Source organism: Camellia sinensis, chromosome 13, assembly GCF_055761805.1.
Source record: "Camellia sinensis isolate YWXY chromosome 13, ASM5576180v1, whole genome shotgun sequence".
Lineage (NCBI taxonomy): Eukaryota > Viridiplantae > Streptophyta > Magnoliopsida > Ericales > Theaceae > Camellia > Camellia sinensis.
The window spans coordinates 79,684,788-79,709,298 of NC_138973.1; the positions used below are offsets into that span (position 1 = coordinate 79,684,788).

Sequence of the window (24,511 nt, forward strand, 5' to 3'; positions counted from 1 at the left end):
CTAAACGAACCATTCTGGATGCAATCGTGGGGTCAGAATATGCCCTTGGAAAGGTAATTTGTGGCTGTTTAAGGTTGGAAACGGGGCTCAAATTTTAAGTTTTCTTATTGAGGATTTTGTGAGAAACACCTTCTTGTTTTGTCATCATAGGGTAATCAAAAGAAAGCATCCAAGTCTTAAGGCCGGTCGAAATGGGGTGTCTACACCAATCACCAAAGATAATTCTCAGAGAGACCCAACAAAGAGGTGGTACACACTGGGATACACCTATGCAATTTTATTGTTATTGGCTCACAAAATAAGTCAACTTTGAATTCTGATGGAAGATTGCACTCGACGGTAAAATACTAGAGAGGATCAACATTGTCATTATGAGAAGTTGGATTAAGGGGTAAGAATGAGGGTATGGAAACGTTTGAGGTAGGAATTGTTGGGAAAATATGGTTTTATAGGCTTATTTTAGGCCAACTTTGAGCCTAAATTTGAATGGGTCCCATACGTCTTTTGGGATGGGTCCAAAGAGGTGACGTGTTCCTTGCAGCATAGCAAGTCACACGATGAAGGCGATTCATCAAATCCATTTATGAGTGAATGGGAAGTTGACGTTGTTTTCGGGTTCGTGGAATGGACAATTAAAGAATAAAATGTGAGTTTCCTTATAAGGTTTGTCCCACATTGAAAACTTAAGAAAACTTATGTGTGTATATAAGTTCTAGGTGGTAACACTTGGGTTGGGCCCCAAGGAGCAACCCAAGTTTGTAGAAGGGAGGAGTTATGGACAAAGTGAACATTGGCTCAAACCATCCCGCATGCGCGCGCGCTGCCGCCGTCCGATCGACCGAGCGCGGGTGTGGATCGGGTAAGTTCTAATATTAATTTTTGGACAAAATTTATTTAAATTTTTTCCAAAAATTCTTGTAGGAAAATTATTTTTTCTGAATGAAATTAATTCAAATTTTGTGCAAAACTTGAATTTAATTTTTTGTCCAAATTTAACCTCCTCCAGTTCGAATTCCTAACAGATTAAAACTGTTTTAATAAATTTAAACTGCCAACAATTATAAACAGGTTGAAACTGCCCAACCGTTATTTGTTCAAAACTGTTTGCACCTATTCAATTGAAATCAGACCTGTTCAGGTTTGAAAACTTACATGTTCGGGTTTGTCCCAATAGTCAAATTTTGCCTATAAATAGAGATCATTTCCAGCAAATTTTCACATCTAGAAAATTTATTTGTCTTCCCAGTTTTGCTCTCTCTTTGCATTATTCTTCATTCTAGTTTTTAAAGAAATATTGGAGAGTATAGAACACAGGTTCTAGTTCACCGAAACAGATTATTTTTAGTGCTATTACAATCTGTGAAAGATCATTCTATCTTGGGAGATATATGTCATTTATCCACAAGCACCGAAGCGGGGCGACTCTGTCTTAAGGATAGAGTGTTACACACTCGACTTGATCATTTTTGTATTTATTCACATCAATAAATAAATTTTGTAAGTAATTTATTTTTATTTGTTTGATTTAGTTTCAAGTTATTTATTTTACATAGAAGATTATTCCAACAGGAATGGGGGTATGACATTCATGCAGAAGGCATGTCTCTCAGTGAATCCTTCCAAGTTGCTGCCTTAATTGAAAAATTACCACAAGGTTGGAAAGAATTCAAGAACTACCTCAAATACAAACACAAAGAAATGACTTTAGAGAAATTGATTGTGCGTTTGAGGATTGAAGAGGACAACCGCAATTCTGAAAAGCAGGCTAGTAAGCATCCAATGGAGTCTAAGGCAAATGTGGTGGAACATACTCCAAAAACAAATAAATGAAAGTATTCTAAAGAAAGTTCCACACAAGGCTCTAAATGAAGGAAAACTGTGAAGTACAAGTATAATGACAAATGTTACATCTGTGACAAAGAGTGACATTGGACCAAATATTGTCGTAACAAGCGCAAAGGCAAAGGAAGACCAAGCAAGAAGCCTGCTCAAGCCAATATGACTGAAGTGGACAAAATTTCCAATGGTGTAGATGACATAAATCTTTCTACAGTTATTTCTGGGGCAAACCTTATCGAAAATCTTAAAGAATGGTGAGTGGATACTAGTCATATTACTAGTCATGATCAAGCACCAATGTCCACCCACCATTTTTTGAATAGATAACTGCTGGCAGTTTGAATCTTTCCATAACTGCTGGCAATTTTAAAACTGTTAAAACCAATTTGAACCTGCTGGAATTGGCACAAAATTTGAATTAATTTCATTTAGAAAAAATAATTTTTTCACAAGAATTTTTGGAAATAATTCAAATAAATTTTATCCAAAAAATTAATGTTAGAACCGACCAGACCCACACCCGCGCCCAGCACGCCTTGACTCGGCCGGCTAGCATGACGGACAGCAACTGCGGCGCGCACGCGTGTGTGGTGGTTTGAGTTAAGGTTCACTTTGTCCTTAACTCCTGCCTTCTACAAACTTGGGATACCCCTTGGGGCCCAACCCAAGTGTTGCCACCTAGAACTTATATACACACATAAGTTCTCTTAAGTTTTTAATATGGGATAACCATTTCAAGGAAACCCACATTTTACTTCTTTAATTGTCTATTCCATGAACCCAAAAACGACGTCAACTTCCTATTCACTCATAAATGGTTTTGACGAATTGTTTTCACCGTGAAGCAGAATGACTTCATCACTTCCTTGAAGATATTCCAATGTGGCCAAAGCCGGTGCTTGCAATATGTATACATTGCGATAGTCAATCAGTAATAGGTAGAGCACAGAGTCATATATATAACAGTAAGTCACGACATATTCATCGTCGACATAACACCATGAGACAACTAATCTCTAATGAAATTATTTCCATTGAATATGTGAAGTCTAAAGACAATATAGAGGATCCACTAACCAAAGAATTAGCAAGAGAGTTAGTTGAGAATTCATCGAGGGGCATGGGACTTAAGCCTATTAAATAAGAGTTACCACAATGGCAACCCAACCTAGTTGACTGGAGATCCCAAGATCTAGGTTTAAAAACCGAGTTGCGTATGACTCATAAAGATCAATGGGGAGTTAAACTTCTACCAATTTCTATGATGAAATAATGATGTCTGTAACGTTTTAAGTTTAGTTATACTTTTAATGATTCTTATATCTAGGAATACCTAGTGGAGTATGGCAGGATACTCTTCGTAAGAATCATCTATATGAGTGTGAACTGGGCCGATTCTATGAGATTTGTGAAGGGCCACAATTCTTTAGAGCACTCATGAAAGGCTAGGTTAGTGGGAACTAAACTGTGTCTGGTAATATACTGTGAGTTCTATTGTCTTGGTTTACACAAATGGCTGAACAGTTCAAAGCATCATGTTTACTGGTTAGCTAGTAAATTCGATAGTGTCTCACAAAGGAATGTTCAAAGCCAAAAGCTACATATCCTTTGCAAAATATTTTCAATTTTTGTACTCTTTGTAATTAAGGGATGTTGTTGCGTTTTCTCTCCATCAATATCCATTCATGTGAGGAATTGTTAGAAAAATATGATTTTATAGGCTTATTTTGGACCAACTTTGAGCCCAAATTTGAGTGAGTCCCACACGTCTTTTGTGGTGGGTCTAAAAAGGTAACGTGTTCCTTGCCGCATGGCAAGTCATACCGTGAAGACGGTTCTTCAAAAACATTTATCAGTGAATGGGAAGTTGAGATTGTTTTCAGGTTCATGGAATGGACAATTAAAGAATAAAATGTGAGTTTCCTTGTAAAGCTTGTCCCATATTGAAAACTTACGATAACTTATGTATGTATATAAGTTCTAGGTAGCAACACTTGGGTTGGGCTCCAAAGGGCACCCCAAGTTTGTAAAAGGAAGGAATTATGAACAAAGTGAACCTTGGCTCAAACCACCACATAAGCGTGCGTCGCCACTGCCGTCTGTACAACCGGCTGAGCCGAGCCGAGCCGACTCGTGACGGACGCGGTTATGGGTTGTTGGTCAAATTGGTTCTAATATTAATTTTTGGACAAAATTTATTTGATTTTTTTTAGAAATTCTTGCAGGAAAATTATTTTTTCTAAATGAAATTAATTCAAATTTTGTGTCAAAATTGAATTTAATTTTCTATCCAAAGTTTACCACCTCCAGTCCGAATTCCTAACAGATTAAAATTGTTTTAACAAATTTAAACTGCCAGCAACAGTTATAAACAGGTTGAAACTACCCTGCAATTATTTGTTCAAAATTGTTTGCACCTATTCAACTGAAATCAGACTTGTTCAGCTTTGAAAACCTACCTGTTGGGGTCTGTCCCAACAATTAACTTTTGCCTATAAATAGAGATCATTTCCAGCAGATTTTCACATCCAGAAAATTCATTTATCTTCCCGATTTTGCTCTATCTCTCTTTGCATTATTCTTCATTCTAATTTTTAGAGAAATATTTGAGAGTATAGAACAGAGGTTCTAGTTTGCTAAAACAAATTGTTTTTAGTACTAATACAATTTGTGAAAGATAATTGTATCTTGCGAGATAGACGTCATTTATCTATAAGTATGAAGCGGGACAAATCTGTTTTAAGGATAGAGTGTTACACATTCGCCGTAATCATTTTTATACTTATTCACATCGGTAAATAAATTTTGTAAGTAATTTATTTTTATTTGCTTGATTTAATTTTAAGTTATTTATTTTATACATAAAATTATTTCAAGAGAAATGAGGATATGGTCATATAATTGTTTGTAAGAAGACTTTTACACTAATATATTCCAATTTTTTTTTTTTTTTTTTTGCTAGAAGTGAAGGGAGAATGTAGGTGTGATCATGTAACTAAGGTGGTGGTGACTATGATAATGGTATAAAGAAAGAGAAAATGAGATAGAAGAGGTGATTGGGTATAAGATAATTTGGTTACAATAATAATAGGCTGTGTTTGGTAACAATTTTTTTTAGATTTTATTTTTTTATTTTTTTTCACTAAAAGACGGTTTTTGCAAAATCAAAAAAAATAAATTCAAACAAAATTTCACATCAAACCTCATAATCATTTCACTTTTTCTCTCACAAACATCACATCCAATCACAAGAAAACCTAACTATCTTCTCAAAAAAAAAAAAAAAAAAAAAAAATTCTCCAATAATATTCTATAACTAAAAAAACTTAAATAAAAACCCACTTCTCAAACACCCACATAGATAGAAGTTACCTTTCTAAGGGTAATTTTAACATTTAACTACTATAACATACTGACATCATCAGTTTTTGTTAGGTAAAATACCAGATAAAAGAAATCAACAAACAATAATGTTAGAGACCACTAATTAGTACTATTACTAATTATGTGATAGTAGATCCCACCCACTATCATAATATGTGCTGTGCCTTTTTTTTTTTTTTTTCACTCACTAATAGTGGATTTAGAGCTGGTTATTTAGAATTCGAAATCATTTTTTTATCAGCAAAAGCTTGCGTAAGAGAACCAATTTTTATAAATTAATTGTGAACTTATTTTTATGTTTTACACTTCTGCAAAAAGGAATCCGATTTTGTTGACATTAGTCCAAACTAATGGGGGTAATCAATAAAATGTCCATTACTTTTTGGACCAAACACAATATGTGTTTATACAAATAAATTATATTTAAAATATCTTTAAATTTGTTGTTTTCTATTTTTCGTTTTTTTTTTTCATTTTTATTTAATATTTTTAAAATTTTTAAAAAAATTCTTTTTTAGATGCACTTACTTAGATATATTTAAAAACTAAAATATTTGTAAAAAAATATTTAAAGAAATTAATAAATACACAAGAATACAAAAAATATATTGAAATTTCTTTTTTTTTTTTTTTTTTTGTATTTTTGGTATTTAGTGAATTTTTTAAAGATTTTTTTTATAAATATTATACTTTTTAAGTGTATTTATTTTAGGTATATTTCAAAATTTAAAAATTACTTAAAATATTAAAAAACTTAATAAAAACAAAAAAAGAATAAAATAAAATATTTTAATATTTTAAAAAATAAATACTCAAAATCCAAACCAAACAAACTAAGGGCTGGTTTGGCATCACTTAAAAAATCTAAAAAACCAAAAAGCCATTAAAAAAGTAAAAAAGTTCATACTATTTATCTCTTTTTTGATAGAAAATCTACCAATTGAAAAAAAAAAAAAAAAAAAAAAAGGAAAAACAGTGCTGCACAAAACTGTACAGCCACAACTTCTCAAGTCAAAAAAAGAAAACGTGGCACACTTGCAGCCACACATTCCAAAATTTTTTTTTGAAAAGAGATAGAAATTGTGCAGCCCAATATTCCTGCTTGTGTTAGCGAGAATAATTTCGTAATTTTATAATTTTATATAATATTTTAATATATATTTTTTTCATAAAAAAATTAAAAAATTATCCTAAATCACTGTCTTTTTTTTTTTTTTCTATTTTTTAGTTTAAAAAATTTAAAAATATACTTATATAAGATATCTCAAACAACCTCTAATTAAATTTTGTAACGGAGGAGCACATCACCGCCAGAATTATCGTGGCATAGATTCGTTATTGATTTCTGCCACTAAGAGCATCTCCAACGGTAATAGGCATTTTACCTATCTAAATATTACTATAAAGTATATATTTTATTTTGCCTATCAACTATTTCATGTTTCTACTCTAACCATACTCTTTATTTTAGCTATTCATCTAAATATTATTAATTTTATAAAATGCCACATCAGCAACAAAGATGGAGGGAAATGATCCTAATGATTAAATATATTTTGCCTAGTCTTGAAGGCTAGCTACATGTAGCTAGTGAATATGAGTTGAGCTAAAATGCCTAATCATATGTCTAGTGCATTGAAATTGAAAAAAATGAATTATACTAAACATTTTAACTAACAAACATAATATGCCTAGTGGATTGGAGATGCTCTAACGAAGAAAAGTCTCAAGACGTACAACAGGCAACTTGGTCGAATTGCCGTGTACGTTACGAATTGCCGTGTACGTTAGGTAGTTAAAAAATTCTTCCCTTATTTAGGTCAAGTTTGACATCTCTTTAAAAAAAATAAAAAATTATTATTATTTATTTAAAAAAATATTAAAAATTAATTTTTCACATATCCACACAACTCAGCAATAATTAAGCGGTTCATCGTTGTGCAGCGTTTGTGAGGAAAAATTGCACAGTTTACGTGTAATTTTCACACACTGTTGTTCGGCCCGTGGAGGCCTATCACGGTCTCATTTTGATAATCTGAACCGTACAATGTGTAGAACTCGTTGAGTACTATATGTCTTTTAAAAATCACATTGATCGGATATCGATAACTATATGATCAAATCAGTTTTTATAAAAAATAAATGGAGTTATAATTAATGATTGAAAAAAATCTGATCAGATAGCTATCGATATCCGATTAATGTGATTTTTATAAACATATAGTACTCGACAAATTCTACACATTGAACGGTTCAGATTATCAAAATGGGATCCGTGATGTCCCCCACGGGCCAAACAAAACCGTTCAATGCAATACCCAAAAAAATAGCCAATAATTTCTTATCATCAATCTGGCTGTGCAAATTGTACAGTTGTACAACACACATCTCCCATCGTCTTCTACACACTTCTTTATACAATTTTTTGATACATATTTTTTTATAAAAAGTCAAAAAATTAACCAAAACATCCATATTTTTTCCGTTAACTTTTTAGTCCAAAAATACAAAAAGTATAATTATTTAGGACACTTCAAACAACCCCTTAGTATTCTCATAGTATTATTATTTATTTTTATTATATTTTTTAATTATTTAATATAAAATTATAATATTTTTTATTTGTAATCACATAATACAAAATTATAATATTTTTTATTTTTTATCAATTATAACATTATAAAATACCATCTCTCGAGACAGTGGCTTGCCTCTATTTGAACTGGGGGGTCAAATCCGACCTATTGGGCTCACTTTTGAGCCTTTTTTTGATAATAAAATTATTTATATTTTAAAATTTATTGAGTATATTATTTCTGTAAAGAATCACATCGATCAGATAATAAATATTATGTATTTAGATTATTTTTTATAAATCATTAATTTTCTGATCGTCTATTTTTTCCAGACAAAAGTAATCTGAATATATAGTATTCGTTATCCGATTAACGTGATTTTTTATTAAAATAATATAATTAACAAATTCTAAAATATGAACGATTCAAATTAGAAAAAGGAATATGTCTCGTAACTCAAATTTTGTGGCTCAAAAGTGGCTCAAATGGCCAAAACGACGTCTTTTTGACCATTTTTATGTTGTTCTGTACTCAAAACGACGTCGTTTTGGCTATTTGAGCCACTTTTGAGCCACAAAATTTGAGCTACGTAGCATTGTTGTTATAAAAAATGAATCCAAAAGTAAATCCAATGAGCAGAACTGGACTAGACGTTCCTAGAGGTGTTTTGAAAAGTTGGATAAAAAAAATTGCCTTTTAACTTTTTTGAAAAGTAATTTAAGAAATTGATAAAAAATTAGTTGCTAACTTTTTAAAGTAATATTTATTTATAATGTTGCATCATAATAAAATGACTAAAATATCTCTATCCAAATTAAAAAATTTACCTTTAAATTGTAAACATGGAGGGTAGGCTTATAATTTTACAACCTATGATATTCCCAAATGAGCAACCTGCGTTTTCAGTTGCTACATGCTGCGTTTTTGAGCTGCACAAAACGCAGTTTTTTTTGGGGTTCCCAAATCACCACGACAGTAGACAATCCAAACCCATCTCTCGAATATCCGAAAATCACCCGTTTGACTAACTAGATCCGACCTCCACGGCAACTTCATTTCCTCCCTCCATCCCTCCAATCACGTGGTCGGTGTCCCTTTCTTGCCCGCGCTGACCGCTCAAAATCAGATCACCCCTTGCTTTGCCCCAACAAGCTGCCCGAACCATACATATCTCTCTCTCTCTCTCTCTCTCTCTCTCTCTACATATACACACCACCAACTACATTTCTCTTCCTCATCTCAACCATGGCTAGACTCGGCTTCACCCTTACCCTTCTCTTCCTCTTCTTCGCCTTCACCTATGCTCGCACTCCCTTCATCCCGGAAAATGACGTCACAGATCGCGATCTCTCCGATTCTCTGCCGGAATCTAACGCCAAGTCAACTCTCTTCCTCCCCAGCGACAAGCTAGAGCCCGAAGAACAACCATCCCCGGTGGTGGAATTGGATTCCGAAACCGCCGAAACAAAACCGATCGATACTGAAAATGAAGACAAGGCCGTCGGAGCCACCGAGGGGCCGGAATCTGATAGGGAAACCGTTGCCGTACCGCTCGATCGCCCGATGACAATCGTCAGATTCCGGCCGATCAACCGTCACTTTCCGGCGAAGCGTTCGTATCCCTTCCATATTCCTCTCCGCGGTTGCCGACACGGAATTAAGCACATGATGAAGCGGCGCGAGGTGGGGTACGGCGGCGACATGATAATGGCCGGCGGCGGCGGAGAGAGACAAGGGAAGGAGTTTGATCCGGAGATGTTGCGCGGCGGCGTGCGTCAGATTCCGGAGAGGTGGGTGAGGTTCCACCACCACCATCATCACCACGATGGGATGGAGAGGTTCCCGTTCGGGAAGCACCACCGTGATGTGTTTGGGAAGAAGAGCTTCAGGAAGCCGTTCCACAGCGAGGAAGATGAGGACGAGGAGGAGAGAGAGGAGAAGCAGAAGAAGAGCTTCAAGAGGCCGTTCCGCCGCGAGGAAGATGATGACGAGGACGAGAGAGAGGAGAAGCAGAAAAAGAGCTTCAGGAGGCCGTTCCGCCGCGAGGAAGATGATGACGAGGAGGAGAGAGAGGAGAAGCAGAAGAAGGGACAACGTGAGGAGAGAGAGGAAGGAAGTGGTGGTGGTGGTTTCATGAAGCACATCCGCAAGTTCCTGGACCAGTTTTAAATTTTCAGATTTTGGGTATAAACTTATGAACAGCAGTGATGATGCATAGTATGCATACACACTTACCTATGTATGTTTTGTTTGGGTAGTTATCATTAGAACTTATTTGTATTATGGGTCTGCGTCGTTTGTTCTGTAAATAAGAATTTTGCATCCATGTGAGATGTAGAAGCATATACACATCTATATTATTATTAATATACACTATTATTATGTGATGAAAAATTGTTTCCTATATTATATAGTGCTTGGATGTGATATGCAAGTAATTTTGGTTGTTGCAATAATAGCATGATGATTGTCAGATGTTGCATAATGGAATGTTTCATTAATTTCAAATTTCACTTTTAAACTTAAATTATTACAATTTTTTTTTTTCATTTTATTGAGAAATTATCAATTCCATCTATTTATTTTGTAAAATTTATAATTTTACAATTTAATTCACAATAATTATACAAATAAATACAAATTATATAACTACCTTTTGGCGCTTTAACAGTTCATGATTTATAGTCATCACAAATTGAAACACATGAAAGACAGAAATCACAAACTTTAAGAATCAAATAGACAAAATTAATACTTTAGGATGATGAAATGAAAAAATTGGTGATAGTTTAGACTCTAATGTTAGGAAGTGTTTATATGTTCTATCTGAAGATGAAAATAACACTATCTAATTGCTCTCATTCTCCATTTGAAGTGAAGTTTAAAATCAACAGAGGTGTAGGATAAAAAATAAAATAAAATAAAATAAAATAAAATAAAAAAAGATGAAATCTTTAATATCTAATCACAATCATAGTTTTTATTACTTGCCTGGACAGAGTTTTAAAGAACAACAACAACAATCTCAAAAGGGAATGGAACATGCACCAGTTTGATGGGTGCTAGTCAGTTCAGAACATGGCCATGGGCTGACCTCAACAGCACCACCGCTAACATCAGAGCACTGCCAAGGAGTTTTTCTCGGTCCTGTTGTTGTTCCACCATGAATGTTGATATTAGAGAGACAAATCCCAGTGAAAGGGGAGTTACTCAAGCCGTGTATTGAACCTGGTTGCTGGACCTTCTCACCCCAGACATTTTTAATTGTGACATCCTTAACAACTGGAAGAGCATTTGGGTCGAACTTGTCATCAGGATGGTCCCCGACATCACCTGCAATCTTTATACCCTTTCGCACGTTTTCCATGTACACATTCGTCACAGTAATGTTTCTAATGATCCCTCCTCTACCGATGTTTGTCTTCAAATGGATGCCAACTCCCATGTTAAAAAGGCTTATGTGCTCAGCCAATACATTCTCTATCCCACCAGACGTTTCACTTCCGACTGAAATTCCAGAAAATGGGGACGATCCTGTTACCCGCCGGATGGTGATGTCGATGCTAGGGCGACCATAAGCAATGCCATACTCATCCCACCCACTCTTCACCGACACAAGGTCATCTCCCGTAGAAATGTACGAGTCCTCAATGCAGACATGGCTGCTTGAATCTGTCTCAATTTATCAAGAGTATATATTTTAGTTAAAATTTCATTAAAATTGTCTCTTCTTCAATAAACAAGAAGCATCTAGTACCAACATTGCACTGATCTGCATGAGTTATGGACCATCTAAGTAATGAAATGTGCATTCACAAAGCCATGCCTTCCACACCATCCAAAAATATAAAAAGTACTGTGTTCCTTGTGCAAGATATGTAGCAAATCTAAATACAAATGTGGAACTACATGCAGGTGGAAGAAGGGAAAAAAAATTAGTGCAAGTGACACTTGCAACCCCACAACATTTTATTTACACCCCACCACGGACAGACTTGCACCCCCATGTGTTGGTATTTTTTTCACTTGCTCCCACCTGCATGTAATTCCCCCTTATATAAACATATATATGACCCTAGTTAATGGCATACCATATAGTTACAATTCAGAAATAAAATAATATATATAATAACCTTGAGGTTATAGGTTCAAATCTCAGACAACCACTTTGTGTACTATGCCAAAGGTTAGGTGTGTCCCAAATCTTTCTCCTTCCAAACACACACATATATATATATATATAATAGATGAGAAGAAAAAGAAAAAGGATGTACTTAACACTAAAATTGTTTTATACAGCATACCTGGATCAATTCCATCCGTATTGGGAGAGTCAGGTGGAGCCAATATGGTCAAATATTGAATAACGACATTGCTGTTAAGAAGAAATTAACTGTCAGAAGGTTCAGAACCAATAAAAGTCACTGCCTTGCAATTTTCTGGCAAATCATACTAGTATCAAAGAGTAATATAAGGATGCAGTTCAAGAAAATTGAAAAATGGCCGACCATTCTCATTCCTAATCTCAGCTTCCTAATACAGTTTTAAACTTTAAAATAACTCGTGAAAAAGGATGCAAATTATAGATAAACCTGAATTTTCTTGCAAACCATGCCAATATATGGTCTGCAATTGTGCTTGATCAGGGCTGACCCTATGCGTCTCTGACACTACTTACTTCCTGACTACTGAGAATTACAGATTTAGACTCCAGTTACAAGTAATTAGACCCCAGAAACTTTGTGGGAGAGTTCATAAATAAGATCCAGATTTAAAAATTTACACATCATCCATAAAATCCAATTTTGGAGGAACAAGAAATGGAGGCGTTATTTTCTCTTAGAATGTGGCCTGTCTCCAATCTACTTGGGTGGACAAGATGATGCAATTGGGCCTCTGGGGCCACCATGGGTCCATTGTGGTGATTCAAATAGTTCATCTTGTGAACTGTTGTGTATATATTCCATGAAAAAAAAAATTAAATTGATCCGATAATTATAACCACATGATTTCATTATATTTGTCTTCAATAAAATGGCCTGTATATCTGATTTTGAAAATAAACCGTTCATTTTTCTAAAAACAAATATGATAAAATCAAGTCACTATGATTAGTGGATCAATCTTTTTCTTTTTCTTTTTTCACGAAAGATCTACACATATGGGCCCACAAGATGAACTGATTAGATTACCAGAGTGGGAACCATGGTGGCCTCATGGACCCAACTGCACCATATGGAGGCAAGCTCATTTCTTATGGATGAATGACAACTTTAAACAACCTTACATGAACAGGAACGGAAATGCATATAGTTGCAGTAAGTTTCTTTTTATCAAATGTTACTTATCATTGAAAAAAAAAATTATAAATAAAGTTCTATGTTATCAGATGGATAGGATTACTAAGCATGGTTTTAAAAACCGGACCGGACCGGCCGGTTCAACCGGTTGAACCGGTGACCGGATGGGGTTCCGGTCCGGTCAGCCCCCTAAAACCGGCCAAAGGTAAAAACCGGCCTCTTTAGTGAAAACCGGTGAACCCACCGGTTAAACCGGTGAACCGGTCGACCCGGTGACGGATTTTTTTTTTTTTTTTAATTTTTCTGTGTTTTTTTTATCTTGTTTCTTTCTTTTCTTTCTTTCTTTCTTATTTTATATATATATATATATATATAAAATATAAGAATATAAGAAAATTTTAATTTCAAACTCTTTTTCAAGGGTCTCCTCTTGTGAGGAATCCCATTAAGAGTTTGATGAAATTATTGTGAAAGTCTTCACCTATTTATAAGAAAAAAACTCTTTCAAAAAAACTCAAGAAATCTATGTGGGATTTAATCAAATGTATTGGAGGGAATATTGAAATTTTGATATCCCTCCAAAATTTTTGCTTTCCTTTCAATCAAATTATTTGAATTAAAATCATATGGAGGGAATATTAAATATTTGATTTCATCTTCCAAAATTGAAATTAATAATATTTTAAAATATATTATTATATTTTTCAGTAAAAAAAATATTAGGACAAATATTTAAGATAATTTAATATTTTTAATATTTTTAATTTATAATTTTATTACTTATATTTTTATTTAAATATAATTTTAATATATTTATTACGTCACGGTTCGATTCCGGTTCAACCCGACGGTTGAACCGGTGACCCGTCCAGCCGATGCCTTTTCCGGTTCGTTCACCGGTCCGGTTTTTAAAACATTGTTACTAAGCTTCAGTACTAATCAAAAAAGGGATTACTAAACTTCAGCAAATATTCATTAGAATAAGAACATAAGAGATTTTAATAAAATATATAGGACCCGAGTCCAAAAACAATGTTCAATTATTACCTGCAATAGACAGGGTGAATGTTCCAAAAGGGGGAGTTCTTGAAAATGACATTGGAAATGATAATGTTCTTGGAGTTCATGAATTCAATAAGATGTGGCCTTGTGAATTGGAGGGTTCTCTGCCTCCACATGTTCCACCAAACACTTCCCTGGCCATCAATCGTTCCATTCTCACCTAAGAAAGAACCAATTCATCAAATCTAACTAATATTGACAGCTTAGCAGAAGAACCAAAATAACAATAACAATAATAAGGAAAGAAAAAAGAAAGAAACTAAAAAAACATAACAAGAAAAAGAGAGGGAAAAAAAAGGGCCCGGGGGAGGGATATAATTAAAATTTGTTAGTTTCATGGAAACGTATAAATGCAAGTGAAGATCATATACAAACACTAAAACTAACTACATAAAATTTGTCCCAGCTACATGAATTCTATTTCACCATTTCACTCGATCAAGGAGGGGCATATTTTCAGTTAAACCATGAAACATAGAAAAAGAAAAATGCTAAGGCCCTCAATTGAGAAGAATGAATAAGAAAGAGATTTATCCACACACACACACACACAAGAAGAAGGAGGAGGAGCAGGAGCAGGAGCAGGAGGAAACAGGATTCATTTTGTTATGACAAGATCATAAGAAACAACATTTGTGTGACCCATTTGATTAGGCAAGTCGTTGTAGGTTGAAAGTAGGCATCCACAAATGTGTTGGAAAGCAATCATCAAATGATAAAGAGGCATTATATTCATACTAACCAGTAATGATCACATCATTAAGTCCATCTCCATGGATAAAGCTCATATACCTTCCTCCTGGACGCTCCCTCCCTCGTCCATATGAAGGCAAGGGGGCAATCAAAGGCCAATATCTTGTATCCTACATATCAAAGCCAGAAGAGTTTCACATTAGTGCAACATAAAATGATAATATATAAATTAAAATTAAAATTAAAAATTTGAAACGGTCTGATGTAAACCAACTATAATATTTCCATACTGTTTCTTGGTAAATGACAAACTTTGGCCCGACATCATACATGTATTTAGCTCATAAATGGCTTAAAGACTCCAGCAAAACAATTTACATCTAAGATCATAACCACCAGAGGTAAAAATACTGCAGTAAGATTGACACCGGGATAGACTACTTATGGGCATTAGGACTTCTCATGTGCCCAAAATTTTGATTTTAAAAAAAAAAAAAAAAATTAGAAAGAGGCTCTGTGTGTGCGCGCGCGCGCGTGTGTGAGAGAGAGAGAGAGAGAGAGAACCTCAGAAGCATGGACACTTCTCAGAAGGTGACGTGTGTCCGACACTCTTTGGACACTTCCCCAACACTTGTCCGACACTCTTCAAAACGTGTATAATTTTTTAATTTTTTTTAAAGATCAGGACACGCTTTGGACACTTGAAGGACACACGTGTCTATTGATTAAACACATGTGAAACTAATTATAAGTTTGAACAAAATAACTTAAAATTAGTGTCATATTACATTTTTTATTATCTTTGAATGATATATTCATATATATAATGTATAATAAATATATAAAATTATATATTTCATACATGTCCTCCATGTGTCGTGTCCTGCATTTTTTTAAAATTGACGTGTCGGCATGTCCATGTCATGTCGCATGTCCGTGTCCATGCTTCTTAGGAGATTACTATTGCAAGTGGTGTCATTTCTTGAAATCAAATTGATTTTACCAATGCATAAAGAAAATATTTTATTCTAATGCAAAAGGGTTAATTATACAATTCAATGCACAGGGAATACTCTGCTTAAATGGAATTTATTATTAGTTTTTTTATAAGTAAAACAGTTTGTGCCTAATCCCAGGGAAACCCCACATTGAAAATGATATGCAATTTGAAAATGATGTGCAATTTATAAGTAAAACGATATGCAATTTAAAATTGTGCTGCTGTGGGATGCTACAATAATTTAATATACGGACCTACACACAAGCTGGCAGATTGTTTAAGTTGGGACCACTGTATTTGTTGAGAAGCTAGTGATCAAGATCAAGGCAAATGTTATACCATAAGAAAAAGGAATGGACCAAATGAACAAAATAAATTAGCTCTTGTGACATAGTAGGGTATATACCTACATTTTGAGATCATAATGTATGGTGGATGATCTGACCATTATTGTGAATTCAAAAGTTCACAATCGTGTAGAAATAGTTGTTGCTTTACCTTGTCCCTTAATACTCCTACTTTTTTCCAAATGATAATTCAACATTGCAAATCAGACACGGTTTATGACTGCTAAACAGTGTATCCAGCATTTATTCTTTTACTATCATTTACAACAATATTTTTTTATTGTTTTATTATCTTTTTGTCCCCCATAGGTCACAAGTTGCAACAAGAACAATAACAATGTCATACTGGTCAGTAAAGTAAGCACGAAATAATCAAATTGTCATAAAATAACGTCGTAGCACAGATACCAACATATCAGTGTCATTCCACATAGCTGTCCTCCCATCCTGTTTGTCACTAATCCAAATGCCAAGCACATGCAATTAGATCCCCATCAATTTATCCCCTGGACCCATCATGGGCTATGGCTGTCCCTTAATTTCCAAATAATCTACAAACACAAATGCTTCTTGTATGGCCTCAACAGTACAACACCCATTTTTTTTAGTTCACTTTAAACAGAATGTACACAAATTGAAATTCACGGAATCCCAATTTCTCTGCCGCAAGACATGATGAAAAAGCAGAATACTTCAATTGTTAAAAGACCCATTTGCTTGTTGAAACTAAAATCAATTTAGCACTCAAAGCACTAAATTCCATAAAAATTGTTTGTTTGGGTTAAGCCAAGAACAAAGCAAACAACAAATTCACCAATATGATAGTTCTACACTGTGAATAAGCTCAGCTCATTTATCTTTATTTAAATTATATAATAAACACATTATTTACATATTAAATAAATATATAAACAATAACATAAATACATTATTTATGCATTAAATAATATAAATAATAATAAAAAAATCTTATCGAGCCGAGCCGAGCTCAGCTCTATTAATATTAACGAGTCGAGCCGAGTTCGTGGCCAGTTAATTATCAAAACGAGGCACGATACAAAGGAGCTTGGCTTGGCTCGGCTCGTTTGCAGCCCTGACTGCGCAATCTAGAGTCAATTCAAACATCTTCCACATTTCTGATTAAAGCATAAAAGGTGATGATTGTAATAGCGGTAATTGTATCAAATGTTTGTGAAAGTACCTGAGTAGCCTTGATCACAGCACCTGTGGCCAAGTAGAGGGTCATGTGGCTGGTAAGATTGAAACTCTCTGTTAAATACTCCCCAGGAGGTATATATAGAAGTGTACCACCTCTCCGCCTCAGATGCTCAATCCGATAAATCGCCGCCCTAAACGCCTTCGTGTTCATTGTCACTCCATCTCCCACACCTCCAAAGTCCATAATCGATATCATATCGTTCCGATACCTCATCGGCACGATCCCAGAGCAAGTCACCACATCAGCAAGAACCCCGCAATTCAGGAACGGCGCAATAGCCGCGAAGCACAGGAAAATTGAAAAAACAAATCGATGCATTTTGAACTTCTTCTGAATTTCAAGGTCTTTTGGATAAAAATTTATATAATTATCCGAGAAAATTTGATCAGAGTGACAAAGGGAAAGCTACAAAAAATACTTTAGGAAAGGAGGAGGATGATTTTGGTGAGAAGGAAAGAATTAATTCGAAGAAAGATCTTGACGTGATTAGGTTGAGGTTTTGTCGGTGATTTGCAATTAGGTCCAAGGAGGTAGGTACAAGAAAGCCTACTTATTAATTGCTTCAAAAAAAACGTATTAAAAGTTGAAGATAAACTGCTATTACATAGATCTAGCCAAGAAGAAAGCTCCAAATAGGTCGTCCATGGTGGTTAATCTGCAACAGAAATGTCTCAAATCAAAGAGAATAATAATAATAACACAACAGATCAAAGATCACTGAAATCAAAACCACAACATATATATAATTATAATAGTGTGATAGTGTAACAGACCTCTCAATTTGTGAGTGTCTATAATTTATAGAACAGCTTGGAAAACCGAAGGAGCTACCTGGAGCTAAGCAAAGCAGAGCTTGTCGAGAAGTGATTGTCTTCGACGCGAGAGGTTTACGCTTTACAGAGAGTCCGCACAGTGGTGATGTTAAAAGGAAGTGATGGAGGTAGATAAGAATATGAAAAATACTTGACAGTGTTGCTTTAATAGTGTCTTCAATGATGTGGCAATGGTCTTGCCTACCGTCTATGTCACAATTTTTTTTTTTTTATTTTATCTTCAATACATTAGTGTTATTAATGATTTTTTTTTAATAGCATGAATCATTGTTGTAAGAATATTAATCTTGAGAATTAGTTTAGTTTTTAAATTTAGAAAAATAATTAAAAGTATTAAAAGTGGTGCTCTAATAGTAACATCACTAATGATGGGGCAGTGCGACCCGTTCACTTCCTATGCCTTATTTTTTTTTTTGTTTTTTTTGACATTTTCAATACATTAATGTTATTAGTAGTCTTTTTTTAGTGATATAAATCATTATTGTTAAATTTATATTTGAATAAAGAAATTTAAAAAATATTTTTAAAAAATTTCTCCCCTCCTTTTTATTCTTACGTTATTTTCTCTACTCTCACATTAAATTAATAAACACAGTGGTAATTTTTAGTTAATAAATTATTAATTAATTAAATTTTTTCTCACACTTATTTATTTAATTATAAAAAAAATTAAAAATTATAAATTATTTTCAAAATTCATAATGAAATAAATTTTTAATTTTAAAACTCTTTTCAACAATTTATTTTTCAAAATACAGCTAAAAACTCTTTTCACAAACTAACCAAACAGAGCTTATGGTATACCATATACTTACCTTCAACTACACAAGAAAATCTCATAATTTTATATTTTCTGAGTCATAATTTAAAAAAAAAATTAAAAGCATAACTAAAATTTGAAAATAATGTCATAACTAAAGAAAAAAAAAATTTGTGTAACTAAAGGTACGTATGGGGTGTATATAATAGAATTGTCTTTAAAAAAATTTGTTTTTATATTTTTTAATTTTTTTCATTTTAATTTGTGATTTTAAGTGGACAAAATAAATAATAAATAACGAACGGACAGTTCATTCATATCCATGGGACTGGGCAAATTAAATTGCCGGATTAAGGCGGTCCCATGCACAGTTCGTGATGGATTTTATTAGGCGGGAGGACATTGTTGTAAGATGGCTATTATTATTATTTTTTTTGGGTGTCATTTATGGGTTTTTTTTAATTGTTAATTATTTTGTATCTAAGGTATATATGAATGAAAGAATTTTTATTTATTTATGAACGTGAATTCATCCAAAAAGAATTATTATAGTTTTTTTTTTTAATTTTAAAAACGCAAGATATAATGTGTAGGGAGAATTATATTATATATATCTCATATTATATATACCTTTAGTTACGTCATTTTCTTCTTTAGTTATGATCAAAATTGTTATTAGTTGTGACATTGTTTTAAGATTTTAGTTATAACTTATTTATGTTCGATTATGACTTTTTAATGTTTTTTTAGTTAGACCATCTCCAACGTTATAACAAATGCATCATCAAATTCAAATTTAGTGAAAAAGTCCCTTTTTTTGTACTCCAATGGTTTCATCAAACCTGTATCAAATTGAGAATTTAAAAAACATTTCACCAAACTAGGGATCTGGGCCACCTTTTATCATTTTACTGTGCATAACCGTTGAGGTGAGATTCACCAGACGACTGGCTAGACATCCGGCTAGATGTTCCCCAATCATCCTCTTCTTTGAACAATTCCCACAAAAATAGGTAACACAGAGTGTTGAAAAAATGGTTTGTGCAACCATAACCACTACAAAAAAATTGGTTTTTTGCGACGGTCAGCGACTTTTTGCGACGGCAAGTGGGGGGTCGCAACAAAGGGGTTGCAAAAGGGTTTTGCGACGGCAAAATGCCTTTTTTGCGACGGAAAAATTCTGTCGCAAATAACATGTAAAAATCTGAGTTTTTTTTTTAGACGGCACTGTGTTGCCGTCGCTAAAAATGTCTTTTGCGACAGCAAAAAATACCGTCGCTAAAGGTTTATTTGAGACAGCCCCTGAGCTATCGCTAAAGGACTATTGGCGACGGCAATAAAACCGTCGCTAAAGGCATTACATTTCAACCAATTCCCTATCTTTTGCGACAGTAAAGGTGCCGTCGCAAAAAATCCTGATTCAATTTTTTTTTTGAGACGGTGTGTGCTGCTGTCTCCAAAAAAAAAAAAATGTAATAAAATTATTAAAATTATGAAAATTACCTGTATTAAATGAAAAATAATTTTAAAAAAAATCGATAATTACATAATAATATAAAAAATCCAGTATATAAATAAAAATTCATCCATAATTAAAAATATGAAAATGATCTTCCATTTTTTTCTTTTTGCTGTCATACATTGTATAAGAAAAACTAACTAAGCAATAATATAAAGCTAACAGAAGAAAGGGCATCACTAGCATCATCTCACTAAAGTTTAGCAATAAGAACATATATCTTATTCACATCTTCATGTCTGCCATGGCACAGATGATTTCAAATGAACAGAATGGAAAAACAAGGAAAAATTACAGCTCTCAACACCGCCTTCTCCACTACTTTCACACTATGCACATATTCTTCCTTCAAGTCATCCGGTAGCCAATTACAAACCCTGAAAAATAAGGATTATATTAAAACTAGACTAAAACAAAAAATTTAAAATTAAAATGTGCATCCTTTGAAACCATCATTAGCTAAATTATCAAGACACACCGACAATTCTCCAAGTCACAAAATCATACACCTAAACACCAATCCCGCAACAGGTGACAAACATCAAATGTCTGAAATAAAAGCCACTACATTAATATGGCAATGATATCACAACAATTCAAACTAATTGGCCACTAGTACATGAAATTAAATCCTACAAAACTAACCCAATTAAACATGCTTCCTGGAATACAAGATAACTACATTTGATTATCATCCATGCCGTGATGAACTCAATTAAAAATCCCACAAACCTGATTCAGCTCAACTCAACAAAGTCTGGAATTTCAAATTAAATTCCACTAAAATCATATTTCAACAAATTGGATAGCTTTAATTTCCATGGAACATATTAGCACCACAAAAACCCATTTGAATTTGGGATACAACATTACTACCACTGTACTATATTAACTTTAAACATGAGATAGAACTTAATACCCTTCAACCCTTACTTGGAAAAACTGTAATCACGGTATGATGTAGTTATTGTTGTCTTCAAATATACAAATCTCATATATTTATAAAAAACCTATAAGAAACGTAAACCCAACTGAGATAGAACCTCTCAAATATACAAATCTCATAGAAACAAAAGAAAATCAACTTATTCTAATAGTTACTGTTTACATATATACATATATATATATATATATATAATTAGTTGACATCAATCTCTAATATTTATTCATATTTTATTACATATATTAGAACTAAGTAGAAAACAATGATTGTTAGAAACTTTTATATGCCCCCTCTTGCCCTCACTCCCGCTTCCACTCCCATCCCCGCCCCCCAATTTGTGCAACTAAGATCAAAGCTATACATGATTGTGTAATGCCTATCACCAGAATCACAACAGCAACATTCCACAATTTGTTACAAAAATATATAGTACATGGAAACTGATAATGGAGAAAGTGGCAAAACTAGCATGAGAGCATGAGCAATCATAGAGAAGAGTTCTCTTACATACTTTCCAGGAGCTATCAACATCAGGAAATAGGTTTACATCTGCTTGACCACCACCTAAGAGCCAGAAATAGAACACATAACTGTTTTGAATTCTTTGGGAAGAATGAATACAAAGACCACTAAACAGAATCTCTACGAGAGTTGATCAATGGTAAGCAGCTAATAATGACAGAGTGTACAAACAGCACCAATCTAACTATCAAAGAAAACAGAAAAATCACCAGACCATATATACAGAGCGATATTATGTAAACAAGAAAGACACCTCACAATAATGACAATGATGCCCACACTTAAATAACTAGAATTCTTGATACCAAACATATTAAAAACCAGAAACCAACAAATAACAAAATTTTCCCAGAGAAAAGTTAAATCTGGAATGATACCTGAGATAGAGTCGAGTGCTAACAAGTCATAGTCTGAAACAACACCAACCTGCAGCCACAATATACTTTTAATCAAATAGAGTCAACCTACTTTAAAAAGTTACACAAAGAGAAAGTGAAATGGTTTTCTTTCTCAAAATTCAAACTTTGCCTCGTCATTTACCGATACCACTTCGAGGGAATATCAACCAATTGAAACAAAGAAGCAATGAAGGTGACCAAAAGTGGTCTGATTTACCATATACAACTTCCATTTTTATAATTGGAAAGTACAATAGTCTAATCTACCATGTAGGCGTACACTCTAGGTATCTAAAAGAGGGGACAAGAAGCAATGAAGGTGACCAAAGAGGAAAGCTACAGAGTCAGAAGTTTACACAAAGCCTCACTCAACTGGAACATCAAAGCTGGAATATAATAACAACATGAAGCATGCATGCATAATCTAATTACATATAACCCAAGAGATGAAAATAGGTCATAGTTTGCCTATTCAATACCATACATTGAAAAAAAAAATTGTAATCAATTTGCATACTTAATTGCCTACTTCATTTTAACTTATCCCAATTCTAGCCAATCAAGTAACTTACAAATAACAAACTTTAATTGTAAACATGAAGCCTCATTAGCATAATCAGCATGAACTTCTTGTATCATAATCAAATGAGCACTTCTTTATATATCCCCCCCCCCAACCGCCGTTACACTGTAGAGCAATGAAGGTGCATCCTCTCTCTCCTCCACAGCCTAAACATCCCACCCCTTGTTGCATATTCTTCTAATCTAATAATAGATGGTTAACTCTACCACGAAAGTGCTCTGTAAATGCCTATTTTAAAGAACAGTATCTGATTCTTCTGCCGTAAGTTAGTAGTCAAATTGTGCTACTTACGTTGACAACTTGATTTAAAGCCAGCCTGCACATGAGTAACATGCTTTAGGCAGCTGGATTTATATAAAGCAAAAGAACAAACCAAATTTCATCCAAGATAGCTCTTGAATCACACGTCACATATTGTTTGCTTCTCAAGTTCTTAATTTCCAAAGAAAAATTCATAATAGCTAAAGATTTTCAATTCATGCTGAACATTTCATAAAGGAAGTCACAAGCTTCATCTTCTTTTCCCAATACAGGATTAGGACGAGATTCATGGCCAAAAAAATTCATTCACAAATCCTTTCAAATTTCAAGCAAGAAATTTACCATTTCTTGGCCATGAAATTTATACGTGTCCATAATGACAATTATAATCACTTCCTCACCTAAATATACAATCAAATACAATTCTATTGAAAACTAGAGTGACACATGTGGACACACCAATCACAACATTTATATCATAATTCTCAGAGAAAATTAACTTGTATAATTTGAAAAAAAAAAAATTGTTGTGTCCAATCCACAAGGAGCTGTATCTGCTAGACAATAATATAATCAGACAAATCATCAACCACAAAATCCAATATCTAGAACCTCACAATTTGATTTGTTGTATGTGCATCTTAAAAAAATAAAAATAAATAAATAAAACAGATACGGACAATAACATTACCAATTTCCAATCATCATCAATCACAGGAAAGCCGGTAATTCTTTTATCCACAAGAGTCTCGAGAGCTGTCGATAACAAGGCCAGTCATATTTGATCCACATATTTGATCTACATACCTACTACCCTTTTCTTACAATTTATTAGAACCTTAAATCTTGAAACTATAATTACTAAATATAATTACAATTTACAGTTTCAAAGTCAAGCCAATTTTTTCGAACTATAATTACTAAATATAACTCTATATATTTATATACATTTAAAAATATATATAATGTTTAAAATAAAATAAATTATCGTGTGGAGGTTGAGCAGTCGATTGTCGTGTTGATGATACTGAATCAGCCTAAAATTGTAGTAAAAGAGAAGTTGGTCCAAAACAAACACACAGATTCCAAAACAAACAGAACAGATCTGTTGGTCCAAAACAAACAAACAGAACAGATCTGTTCGATCGGTGCAGAGATGAGAGATCAGAGAGAGAGAGAAAGGCTTACCTGTGAGTCAATCAGTACAGAGATGCAAAACCAGAGAGTGAGACTGATGAGATTAGAGAGTGAGGGAGACAGATCAGATCAGAT

General features: G+C 33.7%; 2 protein-coding genes and 1 long non-coding RNA gene across 4 annotated transcripts; 1 reads left to right on the forward strand and 2 right to left on the reverse strand.

Moving 5' to 3' along the window:
- Positions 1–8,662: 8,662 nt before the first annotated feature.
- Positions 8,663–10,193, forward strand: LOC114269785 (uncharacterized). The gene has a single exon (XM_028211146.2). The coding sequence runs from the start codon at positions 9,045–9,047 to the stop codon at positions 9,966–9,968; it is 924 nt and encodes a 307-aa protein (XP_028066947.2). The 5' UTR covers positions 8,663–9,044; the 3' UTR covers positions 9,969–10,193.
- Positions 10,194–10,752: 559 nt separating this feature from the next.
- LOC114269783 (Pectin lyase-like superfamily protein) lies at positions 10,753–18,425 on the reverse strand. 2 transcript variants are annotated; one of them, XM_028211142.2, is made up of 6 exons: positions 18,194–18,425; positions 17,403–18,075; positions 14,904–15,024; positions 14,147–14,321; positions 12,104–12,174; positions 10,753–11,471 (listed from the first exon to the last, which is right to left on the reverse strand). In XM_028211142.2, the coding sequence occupies exons 2-6, from the start codon at positions 17,736–17,738 to the stop codon at positions 10,825–10,827; spliced, it is 1,350 nt and encodes a 449-aa protein (XP_028066943.2). In that variant the 5' UTR covers positions 17,739–18,075; positions 18,194–18,425; the 3' UTR covers positions 10,753–10,824. The 2 variants fall into 2 exon arrangements, with proteins under 2 accessions (XP_028066943.2, XP_028066944.2); XM_028211143.2 differs by having other exon boundaries at positions 18,252–18,414.
- Positions 18,426–20,584: 2,159 nt separating this feature from the next.
- On the reverse strand, positions 20,585–24,060 carry LOC114269787 (uncharacterized). The gene is made up of 4 exons (XR_014349116.1): positions 23,931–24,060; positions 22,375–22,423; positions 21,987–22,039; positions 20,585–20,909 (listed from the first exon to the last, which is right to left on the reverse strand). It is a non-coding gene; the product is annotated as an uncharacterized LOC114269787 (long non-coding RNA).
- Between the last annotated feature and the right edge of the window lie 451 nt (positions 24,061–24,511).

Coding starts and splice junctions, on each gene's coding strand:
- LOC114269785 (XM_028211146.2), top strand. CDS start 9,045: ATGGCTAGACTCGGCTTCACCCTTACCCTTCTCTTCCTCTTCTTCGCC.
- LOC114269783 (XM_028211142.2), bottom strand. CDS start 17,738: ATGCATCGATTTGTTTTTTCAATTTTCCTGTGCTTCGCGGCTATTGCG. Junction 15,025..17,402: donor CTGTGATCAAGGCTACTCAG/GTACTTTCACAA, acceptor TTTGATATGTAG/GATACAAGATATTGGCCTTT. Junction 12,175..14,146: donor ATTCACCCTGTCTATTGCAG/GTAATAATTGAA, acceptor TCTTCTTAACAG/CAATGTCGTTATTCAATATT.